Genomic DNA, 19702 nt, shown 5'->3' on the forward strand with positions numbered 1-19702 from the left:
CTGGGAGGTACTGGGAGAGACGATGGGAAAGGAGGTGAGAGGGGATGGGAGGAGGAGGAGGATGGGGGGAGGAAGGAGAGAGGGAGGAGGAAGGGAGGGAGAGGAGGAGGATGAAGGAGAGATGGAGGGGAGGAGGAGGAAGGAGAGAGAGAGAGGAAGAAGAGGAGGATGAAGAAGGGACGGGGAGAGAGGGAGGAGGAGGAGGATGGAGGGAGGAAGGAGAGAGGGAGGGAGAGGAGGAGGAGGAAAAGGAGGATGAAGGAGGATTGGGAGGAGATGGAGGAGGAGGAGGAGGGAGGGAGGAAGAGGAGGATGAAGAAGGGTCAGGGAGAGGTGGAGGAGGAGGAGGATGGAGAGGAAGGAGGGAGGAGGAGGAGGGAAAGGTGGAGGAGGATGGAGGGGAGGGAGAGGAGGGGGAGGATGAAGAAGGGACGGGGAGAGAGGGAGGAGGAGGAGGATGGAGGGAGGAAGGAGAGAGGGAGAGGAGGAGAGAGAGAGGGAGGAAGAGGGGGATGAAGGAGAGAGGGAAGGATGAAAAGGTGGAGAGGAGGAGGAGGAAGGAGAGAGGGAGGAAGAGCAGGAGGATGAAGAAGGGACGGGGAGAGAGGGAGGAGGAGGAGGATGGAGGAAGAGAAGGAGGAAGAGGAGGAGGGAAAGGTGGAGGAGGATGGAGGGGAGGGAGAGGAGGAGGAGGATGAAGAAGGGACGGGGAGAGATGGAGGAGGAGGAGGATGGAGGGAGGAAGGAGAGAGGGAGAGGAGGAGGAAGGAGAGAGGGAGGAAGAGGAGGATGGAGGGGTGGGAGGAGGACGAGGAGGAGGAGGATGGAGGGATGAAGAAGGGACGGGGAGAGAGGGAGAAGGACGAGGAGGAGGAGGGAGAGGAGGAGGAGGGGATGAAGAAGGGACGGGGAGAGATGGAGGAGGATGGAGAGAGGAAGGAGAGGGAGGGAGGAAGAGGAGGAGGAGGGATGAAGAAGAGACAGGGAGAGAAGGAAGAGGAGGAGGAGGAGGAAAGAGGGAGGAAGAACAGGAGGGAGGGAAAGGTGGAAAAGAGGAGGAAGGAGCGGGAGTGGGAGGAAGAAGAGGAAGAGGAGGATGAAGGAGAGGGAGGAAGAGAAGGAGGGGGAGGGATGGGGGAGGAGGATCGAGGGAGGAAGAGGATGGAGGAGAGAGAAAGGGAGGAAGAGGAGGAGGAGGAGGATGAAGAAGGGACGGGGAGAGATGAGGAGGAGGAGGAGGAGGGAAAGTTGGAGGAAGAGGAGGAGGAGGAGGACGAGGATGAAGGAGAGAGAGGGAGGAAGAGGAGGAGGAGGGATGGAGGGAGAGGAGGAGGAGGAGGGAGGAAGGAAGAGAGAGGAAGAGGAGGAGGAGGATGAAGAAGGGACGAGGAGAGGAGGAGGAGGAGGAGGAGGATGAAGGAGGAGGGAGGAAGAGGAGGAGGAGGAAGAGAAGGAGGAGGGGGAGGGACCCCGGGCTCTCCCCCCCGCCCCTCCCCCCTCTGACCCCGCCCCTCCCCCCCCCCCAGAGCTTCGAGCTGGGCCCCCCCCGCCCCCCCCGCCCCCCCCGCGCGGGGCCGCGGCCGCCGCAGGGAACGGCAGAGACTGGAGGAGATGAAACGGGAGATGGACATGGTGAGGGACTGGGAGGGACTGGGGAGGGATTGGGAGGGACTGGGATGAACTGGGGAGGGGCTGGGAGGGACTGGGAGGGATTGGGAGGGGATTGGGAGGGACTGGGAGGGGATTGGGGGGGACTGGGAGGGACTGGAGGGGACTGGGATGGACTGGGAGGGTCAATGGGGGCACTGGGAGGGACTGGGAGGGGGCTGGGATGAACTGGGAGGCACTGGGATGGGTCCGTGTGGGGCACTGGGATGAACTGGGATGGGGCACTGGGGGCACTGGGAGGGCACTGGGATGAATTGGGAGGGCACTGGACTGAACTGAGAGGGCACTGGGCTGGACTGGGAGGGCACTGGGGCTGGACTGGGAGGGCACTGGGAGCACTGGGAGGGCACTGGGCTGGACTGGGCGGGCACTGGGCTGGACTGGGAGCACTGGGAGCCCCGGGCTGAGGCCGTGGCCGCAGGATGACCACAAGCTGGACGTGAAGGAGCTCGAGGTCAAATACGGCACCAGCGCCAGCCAGGTGAGGCCGGAGCGCTGACCCCTGACCCCTGACCCCTGACCTGTGACCTCTGACCCACTGACCTCTGACCCGCTGACCTCTGACCTGTGACCCCTGACCCCTGACCCCTGACCTGTGACCTCTGACCCACTGACCTCTGACCCCTGACCTCTGACCCCAACCTCTGACCTGTGACCACTGACCCCTGACCCCGCTGACCCCTCTGACCCCACTGACCCCTGACCCCACTGACCTCACTGAGCATTGACCCCACTGTTCCCCCTGCCCCTGACCCCGCTGCCCACCGCCCCTCCCCCACCGCCCCTCCCCCACCGCCCACCGCCCCTCCCCCACCGCCCCTCCCCCACCGCCCACCGCCCCTCCCCCACTGCCCACCCCCCCACTGACCCCTGACCCTCCCCCGCTGACCACCGCCCCCTGCTGACCACTACCCCTCCCCCACTGCCCACCACCGCCCCTCCCCCACTGCCCTCCCCCGCTGCCCACCGCCCCTCCCCCACTGCCCACTGCCCCTCCCCCACCACCCCTCCCCCACTGCCCACCCCCACTGCCCACCACTCCTCCCCCACTGCCCACCCCCCACTGCCCCCCGCCCCTCCCCCGCCGCCCCTCCCCCACTGCCCGCCCCTCCCCCGCTGACCGCTGCCCCCTGCCCCCTGCTAACCGCTACCCCTCCCCCACCCCCTGCTGCCCCCTGCCCCTGCCCCCCCACTGCCCACCGCCCCTCCCCCACCGCCCCTCCCCTACCGCCCACCCCCCCACTGACCCCTTCCCCTCCCCCGCTGACCACTGCCCCCTGCTGACCACTACCCCTCCCCCACTACCCACTGCCCCTCCCCCACCACCCCTCCCCCACTGCCCACCCCTCCCCCGCTGACCGCTGCCCCCTGCTAACCGCTACCCCTCCCCCACCCCCTGCTGCCCCCTGCCCCTCCCCCCCCACTGCCCACCGCCCCTCCCCCGCCGCCCCTCCCCCACTGACCCCTGCCCCTCCCCCGCTGACCGCTGCCCCCTGCTAACCGCTACCCCTCCCCCACTGCCCACCGCCCCTCCACCACCGCCCCTCCCCCACTGCCCACCCCTCCCGCACTGACCACTGCCCCCTGCTGACCCCTCCCCCTCCCTCCCCTCCCCCCCGCCCCTCCCCCGTGCCCGCAGGGTCTGTCGGAGGCGGCGGCGGCCGAGCGGCTGCTCCGGGACGGCCCCAACGAGCTGCGCCCCCCCCGCGGGACCCCCGAGTGCCTCAAGTTCGGGCGGCAGCTGGCGGGGGGGCTGCAGTGCCTCATGTGGGTGGCGGCCGCCATCTGCCTGATCGCCTTCGGCGTGCAGCGCGGCCAGGGCGACCGCGGCAGCTCCGACAACGTACGGGCACACCTGGGCACACCTGGGCACACACCTGGGCACACACCTGGGCACACCTGGGTGCACCTGGGAACACCTGGGGGCACCTGGGAACACCTGGGGGGGAATTGGGTACACCTGGGCACACCTGGGTACACCTGGGAACACCTGGGTACACCTGGGGGGGAATTGGGTACACCTGGGCACACCTGGCTACAGCTGGGTACAGCTGGGTACAGCTGGGGGGGAATTGGGTACACCTGGGCACACCTGGGCACAGCCCCGGCCATCTGCCTGATCGCCTTCGGCGTGCAGCGCGGCCAGGGCGACCGCGGCAGCTCCGACAACGTACGGGGGCACCTGGGCGCACCTGGGCACACCTGGGAACACCTGGGGGGGAATTGGGTACACCTGGGCACACACCTGGGCACACCTGGGTACACCTGGGAACACCTGGGTACAGCTCGGGGGGAATTGGGTACACCTGGGCACACCTGGGTACACCTGGGCACAGCCCCGGCCATCTGCCTGATCGCCTTCGGCGTGCAGCGCGGCCAGGGCGACCGTGGCAGCTCCGACAACGTACGGGGGCACACCTGGGCACACCTGGGGGCACCTGGGTACAGCTGGGAACACCTGGGGGGGAATTGGGTACACCTGGGCACACATGGGCACACCTGGGCACAGCCCCGGCCATCTGCCTGATCGCCTTAGGCGTGCAGCGCGGCCAGGGCGACCGCGGCAGCTCCGACAACGTATGGGCACACACCTGGGTACACCTGGGCACACCTGGGGGCATGGGGACACACCTGGGTACACCTGGGCACACACCTGGGCACACCCCCGGCCATCTGCCTGATCGCCTTCGGCGTGCAGCGCGGCCAGGGCGACCGCGGCAGCTCCGACAACGTATGGGCACACCTGGGCACACACCTGGGCACACCTGGGTACACCTGGGAACACCTGGGTACACCTGGGGGGGAATTGGGTACACCTGGGCACACCTGGCTACAGCTGGGTACAGCTGGGTACAGCTGGGGGGGAATTGGGTACACCTGGGCACACCTGGGCACAGCCCCGGCCATCTGCCTGATCGCCTTCGGCGTGCAGCGCGGCCAGGGCGACCGCGGCAGCTCCGACAACGTACGGGGGCACCTGGGTACACCTGGGCACACCTGGGGGCATGGGGACACACCTGGGTACACCTGGGCACACCTGGGCACAGCCCCGGCCATCTGCCTGATCGCCTTCGGCGTGCAGCGCGGCCAGGGCGACCGCGGCAGCTCCGACAACGTATGGGCACACACCTGGGTACACCTGGGGGCATGGGGACACACCTGGGTACACCTGGGCACACACCTGGGCACACCTGGGTACAGCTGGGTACAGCTGGGGGCATGGGGACACACCTGGGCACACACCTGGGCACAGCCCCGGCCATCTGCCTGATCGCCTTCGGCGTGCAGCGCGGCCAGGGCGACCGCGGCAGCTCCGACAACGTACGGGCACACCTGGGCACACACCTGGGCACACCTGGGAACACCTGGGAACACCTGGGGGGGAATTGGGTACACCTGGGCACACACCTGGGCACAGCCCCGGCCATCTGCCTGATCGCCTTCGGCGTGCAGCGCGGCCAGGGCGACCGCGGCAGCTCCGACAACGTACGGGGGCACCTGGGGGCACCTGGGCACACCTGGGTACACCTGGGTACAGCTGGGAACACCTGGGTACAGCTGGGGGGGAATTGGGTACACCTGGGCACACCTGGGCACAGCCCCGGCCATCTGCCTGATCGCCTTCGGCGTGCAGCGCGGCCAGGGCGACCGTGGCAGCTCCGACAACGTACGGGCACACCTGGGCGCACCTGGGGGCACCTGGGTACAGCTGGGAACACCTGGGTACAGCTGGGAACACCTGGGTACAGCTGGGAACACCTGGGGGGGAATTGGGTACACCTGGGCACACCTGGGTACACCTGGGTACAGCTGGGTACAGCTGGGGGGGAATTGGGCACACCTGGGCAAACCTGGGGCTCACCTGGGCACCCCTGGGCACCCCTGGGGCACACCTGGGGCACACCTGGGCACACCTGCCCACCCGTCTCTGCCCTCCCCCCAGCTGTACCTGGCCGTTGCCCTCATCGCCGTCGTGGTGGTCACCGGCTGCTTTGGCTACTACCAGGAGTTCAAGAGCACCAACATCATCGCCAGCTTCAAGAACCTGGTCCCGCAGGTGGGCACACCTGGGCACACCTGGGCACACCTGGGCACACCTGGGGCATCACCTGGGGGCACACCTGGGCATCACCTGGGCCTCATCGGGGGCCTCATTTGCATACCTGGCGGTCTCATTTGCATGCCTGGGGGCTTGATTTGCATACCTGTTGGCCTCATTTGCATACCTGGCAGCCTCATTTGCATGCCTGGCAGCCTCATTCCCATATCTAGAGCTCACCTGCACACCTGGGGGGCCTCCTTCGTATACCTGGTGGCCTTATTTGCATGCCTGGGGCCTCATTTGCATACGTGCTGGCCTTATTTGCATACCTGGGGCTCACCTGTGTGCCTGGGGGGCCTGATTTGCATACCTGGTGGCCTCATTTCCGTGCCTGGGGGGCCTCATCTGCATACCTGGCGGCCTCATTCGCATACCTGGGGGCCTCATTTGCATACCTGGCGGACTAATTTGTATGCCTGGGGGCTTGATTTACATACCTGTTGGCCTCATTTGCATACCTGGCAGCCTCATTTCTATAACGGGGGCTCACCTGCATACCTGGCGGCCTCATTTGCATACCTGGTGGCCTCATTTGCATACCTGGCAGCCTCATTTGCATGCCTGGCGGCTTCATTCGCATACCTGGGGCTCACCTGCGCACCTGGGGGGCCTGATTTGCATACCTGGGGTCCTGATTTGCATACCTGGGGGCCTCACTCGCATACCTGGGCCTCATTTGCATTCCTGGCGGCCTTATTTGCATGCTTGGCAGCCTTATTTGCATACGTGCTGGCTTTATTTGCATACCTGGGGCTTACCTGTGTGCCTGGGGGGCCTGATTTGCATACCTGGCGGTCTCATTTCCATACCTGGCGGCCTCATTCCCATACCTGGGGGCCTCATTCACATACCTATTGGCCTCATTTGCATACCTGTTGGCCTCCTTTGCATACCTGTTGGCCTCATTTGCATACCTGTTGGCCTCATTTGCATACCGGTTGGCCTCATTTGCATACCTGGCGGCCTCATTCACATACCTGTTGGCCTCATTTGCATACCTGTTGGCCTCATTTGCATACCTGTTGGCCTCATTTGCATACTGGTTGGTCTCATTTGCATACCGGTTGGCCTCATTCGCATACCTGGCGGCCTCATTTGCATACCGGTTGGCCTCATTTGCATACCTGGCGGCCTCATTCACATACCTGTTGGCCTCATTTGCATACCTGTTGGCCTCATTTGCATACCGGTTGGCCTCATTTGCATACCTGGCAGTCTCATTTGCATACCTGGCAGCCTCACTTGCATACCTGGAGGCCTGATTTGCATACCTGGCGGCCTCATTTGCGTACCTGGCGGCCTCATTTGCGTACCTGGGGGCCTCATTTGCATACCGGTTGGCCTCATTTGCATACCTGTTGGCCTCATTCGCATACCTGAGGGCCTCATTTGCATACCGGTTGGCCTCATTCGCGTACCTGGAGGCCTGATTTGCGTACCTGGCGGCCTCATTTGCATACCTGTTGGCCTCATTTGCATGGCCGCTCCCAGCAAGCCACGGTGGTGCGGGAGGGGCAGATGCTGCAGGTGAACGCCAGCGAGCTCGTGGTCGGCGACCTGGTGGAGATCAAAGGCGGCGACCGAGTGCCCGCCGACCTCCGGATCCTGTCGGCGCAGGGCTGCAAGGTGGGCGCACCTGGGCACACCTGGGGCACACCTGGGGCGCACCTGGGCACACCTCGGGGGAGGAAAGAACCACACCTGGGCACACCTGGGGGGGAAAGAAGCACACCTGGGCACACCTGGGGCGCACCTGGGCACACCTCGGGGGAGGAAAGAACCACACCTGGGCACACCTGGGCACACCTGGGCACACCTCGAGGGGAAAGAACCACACCTGGGCACACCTGGGCACACCTGGGGCACACCTGGGCACACCTGGGGGGGAAAGAAGCACACGTGGGCACACCTGGGGCACACCTGGGCACACCTCGGGGGAGGAAAGAACCACACCTGGGCACACCTGGGGGGGAAAGAAGCACACCTGGGCACACCTGGGGCACACCTGGGCACACCTGGGCACACCTCGGGGGGAAAGAACCACACCTGGGCACACCTGAGCACACCTGGGGGGGGGAAGAGCCACACCTGGGCACAGCTGGGGGAGCCTGGGGCATAGCTGGGGGGACAAAACCACACCTGGGCACACCTGGGGCTCACCTGGGCGCACCTGGGCACACCTAGGCACACCTGGGCACACCTGGGGGGCAGAAACCACACCTGGGGCACACCTGGGAGCACCTGGGGGGCAGAAACCACACCTGGGGAACACCTGGGCACACCTGGGGCTCACCTGGGCACACCTGGGCGCACCTGGGGCTCACCTGGGCACACCTGGGGCACACCTGGGCACACCTGGGCGCACCTGGGGCACACCTGGGCGCACCTGGGGCACACCTGAGGTGCACCTGGGGCTCACCTGGGCACACCTGGGCGCACCTGGAGGCTGAGGTGGGCGCGGGGGCCGTGCCCTCAGGTGGACAACTCGTCGCTGACCGGGGAGTCGGAGCCGCAGACGCGCTCACCTGAGTGCAGCCACGAGTCGCCGCTGGAGACGCGCAACATCGCCTTCTTCTCCACCATGTGCCTGGAAGGTGCGGGCACACCTGGGGGGCACCTGGGGGCACCTGGGGATACACCTGGGGGCGCCTGGGGACACCTGGGATGGGCTGGGGACACACCTGAGGGCACCTGGGGGCACCTGGGGATACCTGGGGGCACCTGGGGATACCTGGGGATGCACCTGGGGGCACCTGGGATGGGCTGGGGGTACCTGGGGACACCTGGGGATGCACCTGGGGGGGCACCTGGGGATGGCTGGGGATACCTGGGGGCACCTGGGGATACCTGGGGGCACCTGGGGGTACCTGGGATGGGCTGGGGACGCAGCTGGGGGCAGCTGGGGGCACCTGGGGACACACCTGGGGATGCACCTGGGGATACCTGGGGGCACCTGGGGGCACCTGGGGGCTCACCTGGCGGGGTCTGAGTCCCACCCGGGGAAGCTCTGAGTCCCACCTGGCCACACCTGAGTCCCACCTGGGGGTGTCTGGGTCCCACCTGGGGGTGTCTGGGTCCCACCTGGGGGGGTCTGAGTCCCACCTGGGGGTGTCTGGGTCCCACCTGGGGGCCTGGGTCCCACCTGGGGGTGTCTGGGTCCCACCTGGGGGGGTCTGAGTCCCACCTGGGGGTGTCTGGGTCTCACCTGGTGGGGTCTGGGTCCCATCTGGGGGTGTCTGAGTCCCACCTGGGGGTGTCTGGGTCCCACCTGGGGGTGTCTGGGTCCCACCTGGGGGGGGTCTGGGTCCCACCTGGGGGGGTCTGGGTCCCACCTGGCCACACCTGAATCCCACCTGACCATACTTGAGTTCCACTGGCACACACCTGAGTCCCACCTGGGGGGGTCTGGGTCCCACCTGGGGGGGTCTGAGTCCCACCTGGGGGTGTCTGGGTCTCACCTGGTGGGGTCTGGGTCCCATCTGGGGGTGTCTGAGTCCCACCTGGGGGTGTCTGGGTCCCACCTGGCCACACCTGGATCCCACCTGGGGGCTCATCTGGGGAATCTGGGTCCCACCTGGGGGGGTCTGGGTCCCACCTGGCCACACCTGGGAGCTCACCTGGGGATCTGGGTCTCACCTGGTGGGGTCTGGGTCCCACCTGGCCATACCTGAGTCCCACCTGGAGGGCTCTGAGTCCCACCTGGGGGCTCATCTGGGGGTGTCTGAGTCCCACCTGGGGGTGTCTGGGTCCCACCTGGCCACACCTGAATCCCACCCGGCGAATCTTTCAAGTCCCACCTGGCTGCCCACCCGGGCAACCTCAGAACCCCACCCGGGCAACCTCAGAGCCCCACCCGGGCAACCCCGGAGCCCCGAGCCCGCCTCTCACCTGGCGGCCGCAGGTACGGCCACGGGGCTGGTGATCAGCACGGGCGACCGGACCACCATCGGCCGCATCGCCAGCCTGGCGTCGGGCGTGGAGAACGAGAAGACGCCGATCGCCGTGGAGATCGAGCACTTCGTGGACATCATCGCCGGCCTGGCCGTCTTCTTCGGGGCCACCTTCTTCGTGGTGGCCATGGTCATCGGCTACCCCTTCCTGCGCGCCATGGTCTTCTTCATGGCCATCGTGGTGGCCTACGTGCCCGAGGGGCTGCTGGCCACCGTCACGGTAGGTGGGGGGTGGGTGGGGGGGTGGGCAGGGGGGAGAGGTTAGCAGCTGAAGTGTGTCCGCTCACCTGGCTCAGGTGTGCCCGGTTATCTGCTTAAGTGTGCCCCCTCACCTGGCCAGGTGTGCCCCCTCACCTGGCTCAGGTGTGCCCGGTTATCTGCTTAAGTGTGCCCCCTCACCTGGCCAGGTGTGCCTGGTCATTGACTCAGGTGTGCCCTCTCACCTGGCTCAGGTGTGCCCGGTCGTGTGCTTAAGTGTTCCCCCTCACCTGGCTCAGGTGTGCCCGGTCATGTGCTTAAGTGTTCCCCCTCACCTGGCCAGGTGTGCCCCCTCACCTGGCTTAGGTGTGCCCCCTCACCTGGCTCACCTGTGCCCCCCTCACCTGGCCAGGTGTGCCCCCCTCGCCTGGCTCACCTGTGCTCCCTCACTTGGCTCAGGTGTACCCCATCACCAACTCAGGTGTGCCCCCTCACCTGGCCAGGTGTGCCCCATCACCAACTCAGGTGTGCCCCCTCACCTGGCTCAGGTGTGCCCGGTCATGTGCTTAAGTGTGCCCCCTCACCTGGCCAGGTGTGCCCCCTTGCCTGGCTCAGCTGTGCCCCTCACCTGGCTCAGGTGTGCCCGGTCATGTGCTTAAGTGTGCTCCCTCACCTGGCCAGGTGTACCCCATCACCAACTCAGGTGTGCCCAGTCACTGACTCAGGTGTGCCCGGTCACTGACTCACCTGTGCCCTCTTTACCTGCCCAGCTGTGCCTGTCACTGGCTCACCTGTGCCCCTCTCCCAGCTCACCTGTGCCCCTCCTGTGCCCAGGTGTGCCTGTCGCTGGCTCACCTGTGCCCCCTTTACCTGCCCAGCTGTGCCTGTCGCTGGCTCACCTGTGCCCCTCCCATGCCCAGCTGTGCCTGTCGCTGGCTCACCTGTGCCCCTTTACCTGCCCAGGTGTGCCTGTCGCTGGCTCACCTGTGCCCCTCCTGTGCCCAGGTGTGCCTGTCGCTGGCTCAGCTCTGCCCCTCCTGTGCCCAGGTGTGCCTGTCGCCGGCTCACCTGTGCCCCTCCTGTGCCCAGGTGTGCCTGTCGCTGGCTCACCTGTGCCCCCTTTACCTGCCCAGCTGTGCCTGTCGCTGGCTCACCTGTGCCCCTCCTGTGCCCAGGTGTGCCTGTCGCTGGCTCACCTGTGCCCCCTTTACCTGCCCAGCTGTGCCTGTTGCTGGCTCACCTGTGCCCCCTTTACCTGCCCAGCTGTGCCTGTTGCTGGCTCACCTGTGCCCTCTTTACCTGCCCAGGTGTGCCTGTTGCTGGCTCACCTGTGCCCCTCCTGTGCCCAGCTGTGCCTGTCACTGTCTCACCTGTGCCCCTCCTGTGCCCAGCTGTGCCTGTCGCTGGCTCACCTGTGCCCCTCCTGTGCCCAGGTGTGCCTGTCGCTGGCTCACCTGTGCCCCTTTACCTGCCCAGCTGTGCCTGTCGCTGGCTCACCTGTGCCCCTTTACCTGCCCACCTGTGCCTGTCGCTGGCTCACCTCTGCCCCTCCTGTGCCCAGCTGTGCCTGTCGCTGGCTCACCTGTGCCCCTCCTGTGCCCAGGTGTGCCTGTCGCTGGCTCACCTGTGCCCCCTTTACCTGCCCAGCTGTGCCTGTCGCTGGCTCACCTGTGCCCTCTTTACCTGCCCAGCTGTGCCTGTCGCTGGCTCACCTGTGCCCTCTTTACCTGCCCAGCTGTGCCTGTCGCTGGCTCACCTGTGCCCCTCCTGTGCCCAGGTGTGCCTGTCACTGGCTCACCTGTGCCCCTCCCATGCCCAGCTGTGCCTGTTGCTGGCTCACCTGTGCCCCCGCCGTGCCCAGGTGTGCCTGTCGCTGGCTCACCTGTGCCCCCTTTACCTGCCCAGGTGTGCCTGTCGCTGGCTCACCTGTGCCCTCTTTACCTGCCCAGCTGTGCCTGTCGCTGGCTCACCTGTGCCCCTCCTGTGCCCAGGTGTGCCTGTCGCTGGCCCACCTGTGCCCCCTTACCTGCCCAGGTGTGCCTGTCGCTGGCTCACCTGTGCCCCTCCTGTGCCCAGGTGTGCCTGTCGCTGGCTCACCTGTGCCCCCTTACCTGCCCAGCTGTGCCTGTCGCTGGCTCACCTGTGCCCCGCCGTGCCCAGCTGTGCCTGTCGCTGGCTCACCTGTGCCCCCGCCGTGCCCAGCTGTGCCTGTCGCTGGCTCACCTGTGCCCCTTTACCTGCCCAGCTGTGCCTGTCGCTGGCTCACCTGTGCCCCTCCTGTGCCCAGGTGTGCCTGTCGCTGGCTCACCTGTGCCCCTCCTGTGCCCAGGTGTGCCTGTCGCTGGCTCACCTGTGCCCCTTTACCTGCCCAGCTGTGCCTGTCGCTGGCTCACCTGTGCCCCTCCTGTGCCCAGGTGTGCCTGTCGCTGGCTCACCTGTGCCCCTCCTGTGCCCAGCTGTGCCTGTTGCTGGCTCACCTGTGCCCCCTTACCTGCCCAGCTGTGCCTGTCGCTGGCTCACCTGTGCCCCTCCTGTGCCCAGGTGTGCCTGTCGCTGGCTCACCTGTGCCCTCTTTACCTGCCCAGCTGTGCCTGTCGCTGGCTCACCTGTGCCCCTCCTGTGCCCAGCTGTGCCTGTCGCTGGCTCACCTGTGCCCCCTTTACCTGCCCAGCTGTGCCTGTCGCTGGCTCACCTGTGCCCCCGCCGTGCCCACCTGTGCCTGTCGCTGGCTCACCTGTGCCCTCTTTACCTGCCCAGCTGTGCCTGTCGCTGGCTCACCTGTGCCCCCTTCTGTGCCCAGGTGTGCCTGTCGCTGGCTCACCTGTGCCCCTCCTGTGCCCAGCTGTGCCTGTCGCTGGCTCACCTGTGCCCCCTTACCTGCCCAGCTGTGCCTGTCGCTGGCTCACCTGTGCCCCCTTTACCTGCCCAGCTGTGCCTGTCGCTGGCTCACCTGTGCCCTCTTTACCTGCCCAGCTGTGCCTGTCGCTGGCTCACCTGTGCCCCCTTTACCTGCCCAGGTGTGCCTGTCGCTGGCTCACCTGTGCCCCGCCGTGCCCAGCTGTGCCTGTCGCCGGCTCACCTGTGCCCCTCCTGTGCCCAGCTGTGCCTGTCGCTGGCTCACCTGTGCCCCTTTACCTGCCCAGCTGTGCCTGTCGCTGGCTCACCTGTGCCCCCTTTACCTGCCCAGCTGTGCCTGTCGCTGGCTCACCTGTGCCCCTCCTGTGCCCAGCTGTGCCTGTCGCCGGCTCACCTGTGCCCCCTTTACCTGCCCAGCTGTGCCTGTCGCTGGCTCACCTGTGCCCCCGCCGTGCCCACCTGTGCCTGTCGCTGGCTCACCTGTGCCCTCTTTACCTGCCCAGCTGTGCCTGTCGCTGGCTCACCTGTGCCCCCTTCTGTGCCCAGGTGTGCCTGTCGCTGGCTCACCTGTGCCCCTCCTGTGCCCAGCTGTGCCTGTCGCTGGCTCACCTGTGCCCCCTTACCTGCCCAGCTGTGCCTGTCGCTGGCTCACCTGTGCCCCCTTTACCTGCCCAGCTGTGCCTGTCGCTGGCTCACCTGTGCCCTCTTTACCTGCCCAGCTGTGCCTGTCGCTGGCTCACCTGTGCCCCCTTTACCTGCCCAGGTGTGCCTGTCGCTGGCTCACCTGTGCCCCGCCGTGCCCAGCTGTGCCTGTCGCCGGCTCACCTGTGCCCCTCCTGTGCCCAGCTGTGCCTGTCGCTGGCTCACCTGTGCCCCTTTACCTGCCCAGCTGTGCCTGTCGCTGGCTCACCTGTGCCCCCTTTACCTGCCCAGCTGTGCCTGTCGCTGGCTCACCTGTGCCCCGCCATGCCCAGCTGTGCCTGTCGCCGGCTCACCTGTGCCCCCGCCGTGCCCACCTGTGCCTGTCGCTGGCTCACCTGTGCCCCTTTACCTGCCCAGGTGTGCCTGTCGCTGGCTCACCTGTGCCCCCTTTACCTGCCCAGCTGTGCCTGTCGCTGGCTCACCTGTGCCCCTTTACCTGCCCACCTGTGCCTGTCGCTGGCTCACCTGTGCCCCTGCCGTGCCCAGGTGTGCCTGTCGCTGGCTCACCTGTGCCCCCGCCGTGCCCAGCTGTGCCTGTCACTGGCTCACCTGTGCCCCTCTCCCAGCTCACCTGTGCCCCTCTCCCAGCTCACCTGTGCCCCCGCCGTGCCCAGCTGTGCCTGTCGCTGGCTCACCTGTGCCCCCTTTACCTGCCCAGGTGTGCCTGTCGCTGGCTCACCTGTGCCCCCTTTACCTGCCCAGGTGTGCCTGTCGCTGCCTCACCTGTGCCCTCTTTACCTGCCCAGCTGTGCCTGTCGCTGGCTCACCTGTGCCCCTCCTGTGCCCAGCTGTGCCTGTCGCTGGCTCACCTGTGTCCCTCCTGTGCCCAGCTGTGCCTGTCGCCGGCTCACCTGTGCCCCTCCTGTGCCCAGGTGTGCCTGTCGCTGGCTCACCTGTGCCCCTCTCCCAGCTCACCTGTGCCCCTCCTGTGCCCAGGTGTGCCTGTCGCTGACCGCCAAGCGCCTGGCGCGCAAGAACTGCGTGGTGAAGAACCTGGAGGCCGTGGAGACGCTGGGCTCCACCTCGGTCATCTGCTCCGACAAGACGGGCACGCTGACCCAGAACCGCATGACCGTGGCGCACCTGTGGTTCGACGAGCGGATCCACGCCGCCGACACCACCGAGGACCAGAGCGGTCAGTGGGGGCACCTGCGGGCACCTGGGCACACCTGCGGGCACCTGGGATACCTGGGGAGCACACCTGGGGGGAGCTGGGGCACACCTGGGCACACCTGGGCACACCTGGGCTCACCTGTGGTTCGACGAGCGGATCCACGCCGCCAACACCACCGAGGACCAGAGCGGTCAGTGGGGGCACACCTGGGCACACCTGGGGGCACCTAGGGGCACCTGGGATACCTGGGGAGCACACCTGGGGGGAGCTGGGGCACACCTGGGCACACCTGGGCACACCTGGGCGCACCTGTGGTTCGACGAGCGGATCCACGCCGCCGACACCACCGAGGACCAGAGCGGTCAGTGGGGGCACCTGGGCACACCTGGGGGCACCTGCGGGCACCTGGGATACCTGGGGAGCACACCTGGGGGGAGCTGGGGCACACCTGGGCACACCTGAGCTCACCTGTGGTTCGACGAGCGGATCCACGCCGCCGACACCACCGAGGACCAGAGCGGTCAGTGGGGGCACCTGGGCACACCTGGGGGCACCTGGGGGCACCTGGGGGCACCTGGGATACCTGGGGAGCACACCTGGGGGCACCTGGGGGGAGCTGGGCACACCTGGGGGGAACTGGGGCACACCTGGGCACACCTGGGGGGAGCTGGGGCACACATGGGCACACCTGGGGGCACACCTGGGCTCACCTGTGGTTCGACGAGCGGATCCACGCTGCCGACACCACCGAGGACCAGAGCGGTCAGTGGGGGCACCTGGGCACACCTGGGGGCACCTGGGGGCACCTGGGGGCACCTGGGATACCTGGGGAGCACACCTGGGGGCACCTGGGGGGAGCTGGGCACACCTGGGGGGAACTGGGGCACACCTGGGCACAGCTGGGGGGAACTGGGGCACACCTGGGCACACCTGGGGGCACACCTGGGTTCACCTGTGGTTCGACGAGCGGATCCACGCCGCCGACACCACCGAGGATCAGAGCGGTCAGTGGGGGCACCTGGGCACACCTGGGGGCACCTGGGCGGAGCTGGGGGGAGCTGGGGCACACCTGGGGGCACCTGGGCTCACCTGGGCACACCTGGGGCTCACCTGGGCACCCCTCGACACACCTGGACACACCTGGGCACACCTGGGGCTCACCTGGGCACACCTGGGCTCACCTGGGCACACCTGGGCACCCCTGGACACACCTGGGGCACATCTGGGGCACACCTGGGCACACCTGGGGCACACCTGGGCTCACCTGGGCACACCTGGGCACCCCTGGACACACCTGGGGCACACCTGGGGCACACCTGGGCACCCCTGGACACACCTGGGGCACACCTGGGGCTCACCTGGACACACCTGGGGCACACCTGGGCACACCTGGGGCTCACCTGGGCACACCTGGGCACCCCTGGCACAGGTGAGAGCTTTGACCAGTCCTCGGAGAGCTGGGCCATGCTGTGCCAGGTGATCACGCTCTGCAACCGCGCCCAGTTCAAACCCGGCCAGGACGGCGTGCCCGTGGCCAAGGTGGGACTGGGAGCACTGGGAGGGACTGGGAGGGGATTGGGGGGGATTGGGGGGGACTGGGAGGGACTGGGGGGGATTGGGGGGGAACTGGGAGGGATTGGGAGGGACTGGGAGGGACTGGGAGGGGACTGGGAGGGACTGGGGGGGACGGGGAGGGAACTGGGAGAGAGTGGGAGGGACTGAGATGAACTGGTTTGGTCTGGGAGGGACTGGGAGGGGATTGGGAGGGACTGGGATGGACTGGTTTGGACTGAACTGGGAGGCTTGCACTGGTTTGGACTGGTTTGGACTGGGATGGACTGGTTTGGACTGGGAGGGACTGGTTTGGACTGGGATGCACTGGTTTGGACTGGTTCGCACTGGTTTGCACTGGTTGGCACTGGTTTGCACTGGTTTGGACTGGGAGGGACTGGTTTGGACTGGTTTGGACTGGTCGGGACTGGGAGGGACTGGTTTGCACTGGTTTGGACTGGTCTGGACTGGGAGGGACTGGTTTGCACTGGTTTGGAGTGGTTTGCACTGGTTTGGACTGGGATGGACTGGGAGGGAGTGGTTTGCACTGGGATGGACTGGTTTGCACTGGTTTGCACTGGGAGGGACTGGTTTGGACTGGTTTGCACTGGGAGGGACGTGGGATGGAGTGGTTTGGACTGGTTTGGACTGGGATGGACTGGTTTAGATTGGGAGGAACTGGTTTGCACTGGGATGGACTGGTTTGCACTAGTTTGGACTGGTCTGGACTGGTTTGGACTGGTTTGGACTGGTTTGCACTGGGAGGGATGTGGGATGGACTGGTTTGGACTGGTTTGCACTGGTTTGGGCTACTGGTTTGGACTGGGATGGACTGGTTTGGACTGGTTTGCACTGGTTTGCACTGGTTTGGGCTACTGGTTTGCACTGGGACGGACGGGTTTGCACTGGGATGGACTGGTTTGGACTGGTTTGCACTGGGATGGACTGGTTTGGACTGGTTTGCACTGGTTTGGGCTACTGGTTTGCACTGGGACGGACGGGTTTGCACTGGGATGGACTGGTTTGGACTGGGATGGACTGGTTTGCACTGGTTTGCACTGGTTTGGGCTACTGGTTTGCACTGGGATGGACTGGTTTGCACTGGGATGGACGGGTTTGCACTGGTTTGCACTGGTTTGGGCTACTGGTTTGCACTGGGATGGACTGGTTTGGACTGGTTTGCACTGGTTTGGGCTACTGGTTTGCACTGGGATGGACTGGTTTGCACTGGGACGGACGGGTTTGCACCGGTTGGCACCGGTTTGCACCGGGGGAGGGGCGGTGGGCGTGTCCCCAGCCCGGCCCCTCCCCCAGCGTGACGTCATCGGGGACGCCTCGGAGGCGGCGCTGCTGAAATTCGCGGAAGTGACGGCGGGGCCGGTGGCGGCCGCCAGGGGGCGCCACCCGAAGGTGGCCGAGCTGCCGTTCAACTCCAGCAACAAATTCCAGGTGCGATTGATCGATCGATTGATCGGCCGTTGATCGATCGGGGAGCGATCGGTCATTGATCAATCGGGGAACGATCGGGGATGGATTGGGGAGTGATCGGAGATTGATTGGGGAGCGATCGGGGATGGATCGGTCGGGGATTGATCGGGGAGTGATCGGGGATCGATCGGTCATTGATCAATCGGGGAACGATCAGGGATGGATTGGGGGTGGATTGGGGATGGATCGGGGAGCGATCGGTCGGCCATTGATCGATTGGGGAGCGATCGGTCGGTCATTGATCGATCGGGGAGCGATCGGGGAGCGATTGGGGATCGATTGGGGATGGATCGGTCGGGGATGGATCAGGGATTGATCAGAGATTGATCGGAGATTGATTGGGGATCGATCAGGGAGCGATTGGGGATTGATCGGGGATCGATCGGGGATTGATTGGGGATCGATCGGGGACCCATCGGGGACCCATCGGGGATCAATTGGGGATCGATCAGGGAGCGATTGGGGATTGATTGGGGATCGATCAGGGAGCGATTGGTTGGGGATTGATTAGGGATTCATCGGGGATTGATTGATCAATCGGGGATCGATTGGGGATCACTTGGGGACCCATTGGGGATCCATTGGGGATCGATCGGGGAGCGATTGGTGGGGGATTGATGGGGGATTGATCAGGGATTCATTGGGGATTGATTGGGGATCGATCGGGGAGCCATTGGGGATCGATTGGTCGGGGATTGATCGCTGATCGATTAGCGATCGATTGATCAGTTATCGATTGGTTATGGATCCCCGCAGGTGTCGGTGCACGAGGCGGGCTCGCGGCAGCTCCTGGTGCTGAAGGGGGGTCGATCAGCGATCGATGGGTTATTGATCGCTGATCGATCACTGATCAATTGATCAGTTATTGATCGGTTATCGATCGGTTATCGATCCCCGCAGGTGTCGGTGCACGAGGCGGGCTCGTGGCAGCTCCTGGTGCTGAAGGGGGGTCGATCAGCGATCGATGGGTTATTGATCAGTGATCGATGGGTGATCGATGGGTTATTGATCGCTGATCGATCAATCGATTATCGATCGGTTATCGATCCCCGCAGGTGTCGGTGCACGAGGCGGGCTGGCGGCAGCTCCTGGTGCTGAAGGGGGGTCGATCAGTGATCGATGGGTTATTGATCGCTGATCGATCTATTGATTATTGATCAGTTATCGATCCCCGCAGGTGTCGGTGCACGAGGCGGGCTCGCGGCAGCTCCTGGTGCTGAAGGGGGGTCGATCAGTGATCGATGGGTTATTGATCAGTGATCGATGGGTGATCGATGGGTTATTGATCGCTGATCGATCGATTGATTATTGATCAGTTATCGATCCCCGCAGGTGTCGGTGCACGAGGCGGGCTCGCGGCAGCTCCTGGTGCTGAAGGGGGATCGATCAGTGATCGATGGGTGATCGATGGGTTATTGATCGCTGATCGATTTATTGATTATTGATCAGTTATCGATCCCCGCAGGTGTCGGTGCACGAGGCGGGCTCGCGGCAGCTCCTGGTGCTGAAGGGGGATCGATCAGTGATCGATGGGTGATCGATGGGTTATTGATCGCTGATCGATTTATTGATTATTGATCAGTTATCGATCCCCGCAGGTGTCGGTGCACGAGGCGGGCTCGCGGCAGCTCCTGGTGCTGAAGGGCGCCCCCGAGCGGGTGCTGGAGCGCTGCCGGGGGGTGCTGCAGGGGGGGCGGGAGCAGCCCCTGGACCCCCGCTGGACCCGCAGCTTCGAGGACGCCTACGCCGAGCTGGGGGGGAGGGGCGAGCGCGTGCTGGGTGAGCGGGGGAGGGGCACCCGCCCATCCCCCCCCCTCAGCGGCCCTGGGGTCCCCCAGCCCCGAATTCCCCCCAATTTCCTCTGAATTTCCCCCAAATTTCCCCAAATTTCCCCAAATTTTCCTCAAATTTTCCTCAAATTTCCTCAAATTTCTCCCAAATTTGCCCCAAATTTCCCCAAATTTCCCCCATATTTCCACCCCAAATTTCCCCCAAATTTGCCCCGAATTTCCCTTGAATTTCTCCCCAATTTCCCCCAAATTTCCCCAAATTTTCCTTAAATTCCCCTGAATT

The 19702-nt window shown here is 65.3% G+C and overlaps 1 protein-coding gene across 1 annotated transcript; it reads left to right on the top strand.

Annotated features, from left to right (window-relative positions):
- Positions 1-255: 255 nt before the first annotated feature.
- LOC138101612 (potassium-transporting ATPase alpha chain 1-like) lies at positions 256-19408 on the top strand (the record flags this gene model as incomplete). The annotated part of the gene is made up of 13 exons (XM_068999380.1): positions 256-322; positions 830-859; positions 1604-1632; positions 2090-2149; positions 3308-3511; positions 5612-5725; positions 7262-7396; positions 8247-8364; positions 9672-9940; positions 14413-14611; positions 16020-16129; positions 17456-17590; positions 19228-19408. Coding segments are annotated over exons 1-13 (1651 nt in total), but the record flags the coding sequence as incomplete, so codon positions are not given.
- Between the last annotated feature and the right edge of the window lie 294 nt (positions 19409-19702).

Source organism: Aphelocoma coerulescens, unplaced genomic scaffold (assembly GCF_041296385.1).
Source record: "Aphelocoma coerulescens isolate FSJ_1873_10779 unplaced genomic scaffold, UR_Acoe_1.0 HiC_scaffold_363, whole genome shotgun sequence".
In the NCBI taxonomy this organism is placed as follows: Eukaryota; Metazoa; Chordata; class Aves; order Passeriformes; family Corvidae; genus Aphelocoma; species Aphelocoma coerulescens.